Below are 12,700 nucleotides of genomic sequence, written 5' to 3'. Positions count from 1 at the left end.
AGAGCTGCATAAAGACCAGACTGGCTCCTGGCCGTGTCGCACCCGCGTCTTTAGTACACTGCAAATGCACAAGCCTGCTTGCTTTCCTGACTGCTAGCTAAACATTCGATTTAGATGCGCTGGATAGAGCTGAGAGCTGCCATTCTGCACCTGCTTGCTCGTACACTGTCTGTGCCGCTGCTGGACTGTGTGTGAATAATGCAGGCCCCCGGTACAGCACCGTCGGTGAGATAAGAGCCACCATCACTGCGACCCGCTGCAGCTTGGCTGTAGCACACCTTTCCTGAACAGACATCTGCTTCAATAGCAGGAATCAACACACAGACGTGGGGGAGAATGAATTTTTGGCATCCTTATCCAAACCTGGTAGCCCTTTCGCAAGAGACTCTCTTCCTTGCCATGTCTTCCAGTTTTAGCCAGGTTTGCTCTCTTACTACTGAGAATTTTTATTGTTTTTAAATATCGCCTCAGTATATCATCATATATAATGATATTCTCAGGTCTGGATACCCAAGAACTGAATGCATGAGACCTGCTGGAAGCAACACGCTGCCATTCTCCTGAGGTGCTGGCACGATCTGTAATGGAGGAAGCCACCAAACTGTCCAACACACCAGAGAGGGAGAAAGCAGCAGGTGCCCACGCTTTGGGCAGTGCCTCCTTTGGATCATCATCTCCAAGCTTCCCATTCAGCTCATGCCAAGGCGCCTCCCTGAGTTGGAGCCTGCAAAAGGAGGGTGGCCACGCATTCATATCCACCACATGGGAAGTAAGATGCTCTCCAGCGTCTGGGCACTGCATCTCTAAACACCAAGCAGAGGGCGATGCCGTGCCAGCAGATGAGCTGAACGAGGATCTAGCTGTGTGCCCTGGCAGCAGAGGCAGCCGATGCTGCCCTGGGCTGCGCAGACAAGAGCACGGCCAGCAGATGGAGGGAGGTGACTAACCCCACGCTACTCAACACCTAAAATATTGTGCCCAGTTTTGTGCCCCACAGCATAAGAAAAGCGTTGATAAGGCAGACGGAGCTCAGCAGAGGAGCACCAGGAAGAGGCGGGGGGCTGCAGCAGCATCCTCTGATGAAAGGCTCCCTGGAGTGTTTCTGCAGTCTCCACCCTTGGAGTTTTTCCAAGCACAGACTGCATAAAGATGCGTAAAGTGAGTAATCTAGTTTTGTCTCGTACCTGACCCTGCTTTCAGCAGGAGGCTCAATGAGATGACCTCTGCAGTCCCTTCCAACCCAAATTATCCTACGGATCTCCCTCTAGCCCTGCACGCTGTTTCCAGCGATGACCGATACGGAATGCAAAGAGCAGGCAGTCCCTCCCAAACTCTGGCAAGCATCATTTTAGGCACTTCCCGAGCAAAGATGACAGCACTGCGTTGAACAGGCCAACTCTCCATGAATTTTTAACATTTTGGCCTCCACAGCTCCTCCTGCGCTACAACACGGAAACCAAACAGGTGCTGCAAAGTGCATCAGCAGCAAGACGAGGGTCACCCCATGACCCCACATCACCTCTGCTGCATCTATTCTCCACTTCACGGTCACCCCCTCTCCGCAGCTTAAGAGTGGGGAACCACATAAGCATGATCCTCAAAGCTCACCACCCCTTACCCACTAAGCAGCTTCCACTCCTACAAGGCTACGGCTCTGTAACCATCTCCCCACTGCTCAGAGGAACTGCGAGATCAAGGCTGAGATGCTCTTACTTTTGTATTCCAGGTGAAAGCCGGCAGCAGAGACGCTGATATCCGAATAGAAATGCAGATAGAGCTGGTTTGAAGTGCTGTTCAGCAGCGCAGGCACTGTAGTTCCTGGGAAAACAAGAGGTGCACAAAGATACTGAAGAGGATTCTTTTTTCCTCCTTCGTGTCCTCGGAGACTAGCTACAGAAGAGGCTGAGAACAGAAAGTCCTTTAACTTAACAAGCTCTGTTGGTTTTGATCAGGTTCTAATGAGGCCAATTGAGAAATACCCAAGGCCTCTCCGCAATGGCCTTTTCAAAGTCTACTGGTGAATTTAATCATGTGAAGTTTTACCACTTACAGACCAGACAGACTAAAAGCGTCGAGAAGGGAACCAGGGATGAGAAACAGCGTGGGTGGAGCTCAGGTCCCCCGCAAAGTCGGGATTCCTTCTCCTGCCTCCCTGCTTGGGAGCTGCTGCAGCACCATGTCAAGGCAGTGCTATCCCAAAGGCAGAGCCGGGCGCGGAGTCGGCAGGTCTTTACGCACGACCCTTCTCCTCAGAAACCTCAGAGCGCTTTGAAGATAACTGGTCATTAGATAAGCAAGAACCGGGGCCATCGGCTTGCAAGTGGCTCTGCTAGTTGAAAGCTTTACAATGCTCTTGGGCTGCCGGCTGCTCCCTGCTCTGCTAAAAGCCACTGGCCCCACTGTCAGGCACAAGAAAGGCTGTTTCGTAGCCCTTCATCCATTTTGGTGCAACTCAGAGAGGTTAACCCACCGAGCACCGTGCTCCGAGCTAACCCCACACAGCCCGGCACCGCTGTGCAACTCCCACCTCCAGGCTGTGGGGTCTTGCAAAAAAACCCAAACCCAAACCTCACCCCCTGGTTTTGCCTTTAAGGCTCTCTATCAACATTTCATGCAGGAGGACAGCAGCCCCATTCCCAGTTCAGCAAAGCACGTGATTCCCTCTAACCACGCACTTAAATCTGCTCCGAGTTTTTGAAGCACTTAAATATACGCTTAATTTTATGTACGTGCTGAAGTCCAGCCGATGTGAGCAGGAATGAAGCACGTGCCGGCGGGCTTCACCGAACACGATGCTGAACACGTACCGGAGAAACTGCCCAGCATGGTGGCGGTGTTATCTCCTCCATCAAACACTTCCAGGGAATCCCAGTTCTGCTCAGTAACAAAACTGATCACCTGGATCTGGAGAGAAAAAAACAGAAGTAACAGTACAACTCCTGCATCAGGCTAATAAACCACAACACAACAGCACCGATGAAAGGGCCACTAATGAGGGCAGCAACACACCCTGGGGCCGTAAGTCAGCAGTGCTATTTATCTGTGCTGGCAAAACTTGGAGACCTATTGCCTCTGAGTACCACCACCTGGGTTACACAGCTGTGTCCCTGCAAACCCCATGCTTCTGAGTCAGGGGTGCTGTCTTTTGCTGCTGCAAAGGGAGAGCTCCTGTATTTTCACAGCTAATTTACAGCAGCAGAGATTTGGAGCCTTTTTTTTTTTTTTTTTTTTTTTCTGTTTTGAGAAATCCCTGAAGACTTTTGCAACGCTTTCAAATGAAGGCAACCACTGGCAACCCAAGAACTGAACTAAAAACAAAGAAACCCGCATTAAACCACAAGGGTTTTTTTTGATCTAATGAAGTTCTTGCCACTGCCTTTTTTTTTCTCAGCTTTTAGTCAAATCACTGAAGTCGCATTTTCAAATTTCCCACCTTTCTCTGCCATGCCCCATGAGGTTTGGAGGCTCAGGTCGGCCACTTGACTCTGTTTGTTAGAACATCAGTGCAATCCTCAAATGAGTAACACCCTGAGATCTGATAAATCTGCATATACACTGAAAAGCAGCTCTTACACTCGAGCAAAGATCTACATGTAATTGCACAGATTTGTTTTCCTTGATTACCATTAAAATGGAGTCTGCTTTTATTCCTAAATGCTGGCAGTTCGAAGTATTCGGTGTCCCATTAAGGAAAATAAACTGTGCTGTAGATCAGGTTTGGTGAACTGCCTGAGTGAGTCCGACAGCAAACCCGAGAGAAAGCCAACAGCAGCAGAAAAAAACCCCAGCTTTAATCTGTAAGCTCGAGATGAGATTTTCAAACACTGGGTACCTCAAATTAAATTGCTAGGCCAACAACCTCAAAAAAGGACCCTTAGAGACAAATCAGGAGCACAAATGACTCGTAAGACTTGGCTCCAAATAAAAGGCTGCATTTCTTGGCACGCAGCAGAAGCTGCGGTGGTTCGGCACCGCTGCCGGTAGGATTGGGGAGAAGGCCAGAACTTTGGCCATTCCAGCAGGTGGACCCCCCTTTATCTCCAGCCTTCACACATCTGCTCACTGCGGAGCCTCCGCTCTTTGAGGGCTCTTTGGACAAAGATCTCCTGCGAAGCCTAATGCTTCTGATCTGCCGGGGTCCTGCGGAGTTCAGCGGAGTGACTCCCTTAAGCACCGCGCTCGGCAGGACGCGTTGGCTGGACTGAGCACTGCCAAGGGATTTCAGCGCCCTGCACACCTTGACTGCACCCACCCACCCACACGTACCCATGCACCCACCCACCCCTCCCCCCGGTAATCCTGCGAAACCCTCCCCCCCTTATTCCTGCAGTCTTCTTATCCTGGCTTTACTCACCCACTCCCAACACCCTGCTTGCCTTCGCCCTGCTAAACATAAACCACGCACATTAAAATAAAAACTAATAATACTAAAAAAATAAAATCAACCCCCATTATTTCTGCTGTTTTAACTTTTTTCCTCCTTGATTTATTCTGAATAATAAAGCAGGCTATAAAGTTCCTGCAAAGTTTGGACACCCCCTCCCCCCCCCCCGAAAATAAATGTGGTGTTCATCTAGCAGAAATTGCAGTGACCCCTGCAGAGCCATTACTGATCACACTGACCAAGTCGATACCCCTCAGCCTGCATAATTACACCCCTATTGTCATTTGCATTATTGCAAGAGAACCTGGATTGAGAATGTGCATTTTGTTTGCTCTTACATTTTCTAAATTATTTATTCTCTTCCCCCCCACCCCAGCTTAACGGAATAAACATTTTTAAGGTCCTAATTCTAGTCTGACATGTGGATTCACAAGGGATCTGCATCTATTTACTGCCATGTATATAAATTAATTCACTCAGGAAGGTTTGCTACAGGAATGAATAATTCATAGCAGAAGTGCTAGCTCGTACACTGATTACATAAAAATCCTGCTAGTGACTCGCCGCTACCAAGAAAGCTTTAATTTCACCTCCTCCTCTGATTTACAGTTGTTTAACCTTTAATTGTTGTACAAAATGAGGGTAAACTGATGCTTAAATTAGTATCTAATAACACAGAACATCTTGTGCACAGAAGTGGGTGACCAGGAGAGCAGAGCCCACGTGAGCGGGGCAGGTAAACAGCCGCCGTGGCCATCACCCTGCCTCTGGGCTGTGCAGGTCTTCATGGCCGCTCTTCTACTCCCCGAGGTCCAAGACCTTCCACGATGCCTTTTTTCCCCCTAGAAGACTTCCAGTGGACATCCCGGTGTCACAAGGCGATGCGATTGCCAGCAGGCTGTGTCTAGGGGTAGAGCCGAGGGGCGGCTGGTCCAGCACGCCCATGGCATTGCATCCCCCACGCCGGGAGCAGAGACGGCAGCACCGCTGCGGAGCCACACTGGCTCTCGCTGAGCACCAGAGGAAGGGGTCAGGCTGAAAATTTTTTTCCTGCTGGAAAAATTCCCACTCTAGACCTAACAACTGTAGGGGCACAGCTCAGCCACGGGACACGCTTTTTCATTTGCCTGCCTTCTGTGTTACACCCCAAAATATTTATTTCCCTCGCAAGGGATCACATCCAGCAGGAAAGGGGCTCAAAAAACCACAACCACCAAGCCTTTAAAACACTTTGCCTTATGTTTTCCAGTTTTACATGCCAGAGCGCTGCGTTGGCACAACCAAAAAAGTGGGAAACTTAGAAGAGACACGCTTCTAACAGCCCGCTGCGATACGCGCTTTCCTCTAAGCGTAACCGCCAGGCAAAAAGACCTCCAAGGGCTGAGAAGTGGCAGCGAGGGTTTGTATTCAGGACGTGGCAGCGCAGAATACAGGCATCTATTTATATCGCTTTAAAAATTAAGTGAATTATCACCTCCTGCTCCCAGGAGTCCCCAGCAACTCGCCAACTGCCTCAACTGTTCAGATGTTTGGCTGAGCAAAATGGATCTTTCTTGTCACCGGGGGATTTTGGGAGCAACTAAAATTTCAGATGAACAGGGAAGTACTGACAGTGAGCTCTGCAGCTTTTGAAAACACTCTTTCAGACGGCTTCGAAACCAAAGAGGGGAGCAGAATTTGTCAGACTGGACACAGAGGGCTCAAAATATTTCCCCCGGCTTGTCCTGTTTTGCTGCGAAAGCCCCCAAGCGCTGCTCCCACCAGCCCTGTCCACGCAGGTTTTGGTGCTGGGTTCTGATGGTGGGTCCCAGAACCCCCATCTGGGAGAGCAGGACTGTAATCCAGCAAGGCAGAGATGATGTTTCAATAAAACCCTTGAGATAAACACGACTGCTGTGTGCCAACAGCCGGGAGCGCTGCGGAGAGGGAGGAGCGCACCTACAAATCCATTAGCCAAGTACATGATGGAGAAATAAAAGCACTTCAGGAACAAAACCCTCGCAGACAAAGTGGTAGAAAGAAAAAAGAAACCCTCTGATAATGAGGCCTGTGGAATGAATGGACCTGTTAAAGAATCCATCTCCTGTGCGTCAAGCGATGTCAGCGCAACACACGGCGAGATGCCTTCTGTGAGGACAAGGCACGTGTGTGCTGAATGGGAACTTTATCTAAGGTTTGGTCTCTGATGTTGGGCTTAATTCTCAACACCCTCTAGCTTGCAGGACGATTTCTGCAGAGAAATGATAAGGACCACAAAAAGACCTGAAGAGAGAGCTCATTTACCTGGAGACAATGAACAGCAAAGCTGTAATTGTATAATCATAGCGCCGCAACTCTGCTGGCATAACAAATCCACGCAGGCACTCCGAGCAAGCAACTCTTCCTCGGTGTCGCTTACATTGCTTTCAACATTGCATAATTAAGCAGTATAAAGATATATGCCCAAAATACCGCAATTATTTTGTTACACCAGAACAGCCACGTAGCTCCAGCTGATTTCCCACAGAGAGTGCCTCCAGGAGGCAAAAAATACATTGAAGTATTACCCACTTTTGGCAGTCACAGTGTAAACGAATGTCTGATTCTAGAGAATTACAGGTTCAACCCATCTTTTTCCCGTGAGGAGCGGCAACTTCATAACACGTGGCCTCTAAGTGCACTGGGTACCGTGCCTTCTCCTCTCCATCCCGTGCTGCAGCCAGCCAGGAGCCCCGTACCTGTATCCCTGCTCCTTCGGGAACCGTTATCTTCCACACGCAGTTGAGGCTATTCAGGTACGTCTCAGGGAAGCCAGGGGACAGGATGGTTCCTTTGCGTTCAGTCAAATTTCCACCGCATGGCACTGAAACAAGCAAAGTAGCTGTTGGAAAGCGGAAAGACTTGGCTTTATACAAAAAAATATTCTCTTTCAAGCATCTATCCACAGACACAAAAGCAGGCAGAGTTGGCTCATGGTTTGAGGATTAGATCTGTATGAATAAACCTCTTTTCAGTGACTCTCATACAACTTCTGACGCAAGGAGTGTACAGTCCTTGGGTGTGGGGAACGTTGGCTACAACAGCCCACCAGGCTGGTGCTTTAGGAACTGTTCTCCTCCAAAGGAGCTGAAAGCAGCTTTCAGGCAGATGTAATTAATTCTAGATGCTGGCCTGGATCTCACGAGTCAATACTCATTCAAAAAGTTCACAAAGGATCAGAAGGTCCCTTCCCTGACATGTGGGGTTAACTGCCCTTCTTCACAGGCAAGCCTGGCTTTTGTATGTAAGAGGTAAGAAATGATTTTGTTGTTGTTTCACTGGTGTTTTAGGGTTTTGTTGGTTTTTTTTTTTTTTTTTTTTAGTTTTTGTGTTTGGTGAGGGTTTTTTTACTCATTCCAAATAGCGTCTTTAATTTTTCTAGCACAAACTGCTGAATTGTTTTGCCTTTTTTTCCTCCGTAGTTACCTACCGACACAGGTGGGTACCGAAACGTTCCACTGAGCCAGTGCCCCGGGCATGGTGAGGCACTCGATGCTGCGGGAGCCCTGGAGCATGTAGCCAGCGCTGCACTCGAACCGCACCACTGCTCCCACCGCAAAATCGCTGCCCAGCCGCCGGCCATAGCGGGGCTCTGGCACTGAGCTGCACTGGGTGGCACTGGTCCGAGGAACCGCTGGCATGGCAGGCAGCAGGAACCAGCAGGCCAGTGAGTGGTTGCAAAGCAAAAAGAGAAAATAAAAAAAAAAATGGTTAGAGGACATATTTTGGAAATATTAAGTGCCAAATTAAAGATCCGTTGAAACCAAACAAAGGAATTGATTATACCTAAACCCCAAAGACAGGCTGAACCCAAACATGATGATCGAGAAGAAAAAGAAATAACATTTCACTCAAACTTCTGACAATTCAAGTGCTAATTGAAATAAAAGCAGCTAGGTCACTACAGAACCACGCATGCTTCCTAAGAGGAGACTGTTTGCCTTCCAAAAAATGACCATTGCACCAGAAAGGTCACTTCTAAACAGGGAAACCAAGGCATTCAGCAGTGACTTCCCAAAACCTCAGTTTGCCATATACTGCTACAGCCTCAGCAGAAAACCCTTTAGGTTTCTTGGCTTACTTGGCCTCATTACTATAAAGGACAGGAAATTTAATCAGTCTTCTTCATGATGAGAAAGGTTAAAAAAAGAAAAGGGGAATTTAAGTTGCGTTGCTGCATCGCCAGCTGTTGAAATTGCCTGCATTCCTGCTCCATACTGGGAACAAGAAGCTCCCAGTCGAAGGAAACAGAGAGGCTGACAGGGAAGCAAGGGGGAAAACGAGTCAAAGAAATCTTGTTGCTGAGGAAGAAATCAATTCATATCTCTGAGTTGCTTTACAATTCATCAGTGTTTAATGCCTGAGTTGCTGGGAGTGGAAAAACACGGAGATGATGAGCACATTAGCCGTATTGTTTGATTTTGATTTCATTCAGCGAGGTGAATGTCAAACCCACTGCCGAAGGCATCACGCGAGGTGATTGGCAAGAGGCTGAAGTGTGCCAGTGGTCGGGGGAGGGGGATGTGGAGGCAGAGAGGAGCCACTTATGACAATGCGTTACTTCGGGCAAATCCAAGAGCCAATACGGCTCTGCAGCCCTGCTCGGTGGCTGGTGACTGACGAGCGGGTGCTCAGCCTCGACCAAACCGTGGGGAGAATTGTGCCCCTGTGCTCGCCAGGCTGCTCCCATCACACTGCCCACTCCCCCGCCGTGGGGCGACTGGCCACACACGCGCCTCGCTGCATGGGGGAGGCTCGGGGAGGGGGAGATCATATGTGTAAAAATGAGAGTAAACGTCATTAGAGCCTGGCCAGGCAGATCAAAACCAGGGGTGGCTCTTTCAGTTACTCTTGCCTTCCGTGCAGTAATCACTGACGAGCGTGCAGCTGATAATTAGCATGCGGTAGTGAGGAGGTGATCTTCACCGATTTCATCAAAACCTTTGCTTTGCTGAAATCTTTGAATATTACTATCAGAACTACAATAATTGGACAGAAATTCAAGAGAGCCGATCTCTGGGTCCTATAAAACCTAAAGCACGCTTCGCTTTGCCCCCGGAGCAGGCAGAGGTTGCCCGTGCTGCTGCCACCGCCTCACGGCAATGCACATGCCAGAGCCTGGCTGAGCCACGGGTAACTACACAGAGCACGTGGGTGAGCGAGTCCTTCTGTTTTCCCACTACTCTGCGCATCACTTTCTGTTTACTACTTTAAAATCTCCGAGTGGGACTTGCCTGATGCAATGCAAGCTGTTACCGAAAGGATCAAGGGGTGAAAGTTTGACAGCAGGAGACCTGAGCCTGTGACATGCAGGGAGGAAGGATTTTGCCGAGCTGCCAGACAAGCGTTCAGCTGCTTACACTGAGAAATGTGCGAAAACACCAGTGGGAGAAATTGCCTGGGTAGAAAACTTCAGAACTCGCTGTGTACTCAGGGCACGATTCAATGAGATACTTCTGATACTAATCCTAGGATGCGCGAGGGTTGAGGCCGAGTGAAAACGGAAGGTCTGAATATGAAGTACCTACAGGAGCCCTGCAAGTTCACCGCTGCCAAAATAGAATCTTAAATCTTCCGTGGTATTTCCCGTTAGGACAGAAAGCGTGCAAGGACCCACAGGTGCCAAAAGCAGGTCAGGACACATCAGGACATCACCGAGGTTCTGACCGTTCTCTGGGGACCAACCTGAGGACATCCGCAGAACATGCCTGTACTCACCTTGGTAGACAAAATGAAAACCTTTGGCTGTAGACTGACCCTTGGAAGTAAATTTGATAAGAATCTGGTTGGTGGTAGCTAATGGCAATGATTCACCTAGATGAGGAGAAAGAGAGAAACCAGGAGATGGAGAGTATGGCGTTAGCGACACAGGCGGGCGGCGCAGGGCAAGGTGCTAAACACCAGGCTGCATTTTTAGTTTGCTTTGCCCAGCAGCCACAGGGACACCTTCCCTACCTGTATGAGAGCCTGAGAGGGAGCTGAGAAGCCGGGACTGCTGGTTGGGGCCATCGTGGACTTCGATGACATCGTTGAGCACGGTCTGGAAGAAGGCGAACTGCCCGAAGACCACTGCGGGGAGAGGGAGCGCAGGTCAGGGCGGGCGGTGGGATGCCCTGCGCTGCCGCCCCTAAGCAGCCAGGGCCGGTGAAAAAGGCCTAAAAACCTAAAGATCCACCTGAGAAAAGTCTCAGGTAAAAGTTCTGTCCTGCCTTACAAGATCGCTTGACTTGGTTCCTGAGGAACCACAGCGTGTAGTGCCGAATCACCCTGTTCTCGCTCACTGCACCCAGGCCTCAGCCACTGTTGGAAATCGCTGTACCAGGTACATGAATTTATAAATTAGGTAGAGTTAGACACATCAATAGAAAAAAAATGGTAGCAAGCCAAGATTCACGTACAAGATCCTGGCAGGGTCACTGATGAAAGAAAGCTGCAAAGTGCAGCTCTCTGAGGAAGACCACCTGAGCGAGGCCGAAGGCCGGAACGACCCTCTCAGAATGGATGCCAAGAGAATACTCCGCCTAAACTCACCCAGGCCCCGCCTAGACTCTGCCCATCATTAATATGCAATGAGATGTTGCAATTACATGAATAACGTATGAAAAGATGTTGCCATCATGTATGTCAAATGTATAAATCAGGCCTGTTTCACACCTGTGCTTCGGGGCGAGTTTCTGTGGTGTGAACCACCTCCTCCCCTGCGCAGAAAACGAATACCTTGCTGCTAAAAGTACACAAAAAAAAAATATCTTCATTCCGAGGTTTTTCGGCATCACCAGGAGCGCCCAGGCACTTGGGCTGCTTTTATTTCAGGAGTTTGGCAAAGCTAAAAAGGGGCTGACTGACAGGCCTGGAAGATGGGAGCCCTTTATTTATCCGCAAAGTAGACATAACAGAAGCAGCAACCAGCCTCCCCCGTGTTCCCTTGCCAGTGCCTTAACACTGATTCATAGGCCAAACGGGATTCTTCTATGAATCATCCCATTCGCCTGCCTACGTAACACAAGGTATATAATTTCACCAACGGATAATTATTATTTATTATTTGTACCAAACCCCTGGCAGGAAGCAGGCTCCCATCGGGTTACGCATCGTACAAAACCTGAATAAAAGAATCCCCGTCCTGAAGAATTCGGTTTCTAGATGGAACCTCTCTGGTCAGGGAGGATGACTGCTAAGGAGAGAGGACACTCGCCAATTTATTAACAGAGACTGCTAACGAGGGAGCCGCGCGGTGCCCTGGGTCTTACTGCAGACATTGTAAATGCACCCAGGAGTAGGCAGAGCTTATGAAAGGGAAAAAATAATAATGAGATGAGCAGAGCATTTTTTTCCAGCTTGAGCCAAGAGACTTCAGTTATTTATCTTTATTTTTCAGAATACAATACGTTTTTTTTCCTCCCAAATCTGCACTTAGAAGATTTTTTTTCCCTCCACTTTGTCTCTTCTCCTAGCTTTGCATTTTCCAGTTCTAAGTGCCCAATTGCAGACTCACAAGCTGAGAGGTCCCTTGCTGTGAAATTCGTCATCCACCAAGCTACGATATTTCTTTCCTGCACATTCAGGTTTCCACACAGCTTTGATGTTAGGAACACTGGAAAAGTGACGACAGCACACCCTGATGCCTGCTTACGCAGAATCCGAGAAGCGAAGGAGATGGGAAATGCATAACATTCACTACTACGGGTTTCCCTGCTTGTTTTTAATGAAGCTATTGAAAGGTAGCAGGTGGAGAAGAGAAACTAATTTAGCCATCATCCTACCGCAGGCAAAAGTCAGGCTTGCACATCAAGCCCGCCTAGCCCTCTAGTTATTGTGTTTCTTAAGACAATATCAAGATCAGCTCTAGAAAAAGAGGTTAAGAGGCAGTATTTCATCAGTTAGATCCAGGAGCTCAGATGGACCCGAGATGAGCACAGGCAAAAGGGCGATTTCAGTGAAAGGAGCTTATAACTGATGTCTGAACACGGGATCCTCGTTTCACACCTTGCTATCTTAGCAAAGGAAATCACAAACAACTGAAAAGACCACAGGGACTGGCTGGATCGATACGATGCACGGAGAAACAGAATCAAATAACAGAATTTAGACACCTTCACCTGCCAGAGCTGTCAGTGCCACTGCTCTTTAAGAACTTTAAACTCCCTTCAAACAAGAAAATATGTTAACCAATACTAATATCCAGCTAGCTGCCTCAGAGGTTTCTACAACATTGATCACTCCCATATCCCAGCTCTGACCAAAATTAAGCAGCATCAGAGTCTATAAAAGAATGACAGCCCATTTAATTGGATCTGG

General features: G+C 48.6%; 1 protein-coding gene across 1 annotated transcript in view; it reads right to left on the bottom strand.

The window, feature by feature from the left end:
• Positions 1 to 12,700, bottom strand: part of CSMD2 (CUB and Sushi multiple domains 2) — a 306,341-nt gene that overhangs the window by 65,028 nt on the left and 228,613 nt on the right. Inside the window, exons 32-37 of the mRNA XM_040588319.1 lie at positions 10,358 to 10,471; positions 10,121 to 10,216; positions 7,833 to 8,036; positions 7,102 to 7,226; positions 2,808 to 2,904; positions 1,714 to 1,818 (exon numbers count right to left, since the gene is read on the bottom strand). Coding sequence (XP_040444253.1) covers positions 1,714 to 1,818; positions 2,808 to 2,904; positions 7,102 to 7,226; positions 7,833 to 8,036; positions 10,121 to 10,216; positions 10,358 to 10,471 — 741 coding nt within the window. The remainder of the gene's footprint in view (positions 1 to 1,713; positions 1,819 to 2,807; positions 2,905 to 7,101; positions 7,227 to 7,832; positions 8,037 to 10,120; positions 10,217 to 10,357; positions 10,472 to 12,700) is intronic.

Source organism: Falco naumanni, chromosome 3, assembly GCF_017639655.2.
Source record: "Falco naumanni isolate bFalNau1 chromosome 3, bFalNau1.pat, whole genome shotgun sequence".
NCBI lineage: Eukaryota > Metazoa > Chordata > Aves > Falconiformes > Falconidae > Falco > Falco naumanni.
The sequence above is the reverse complement of the archived record's forward strand: the minus strand, read 5'-3'. Positions and strand labels throughout refer to the sequence as shown.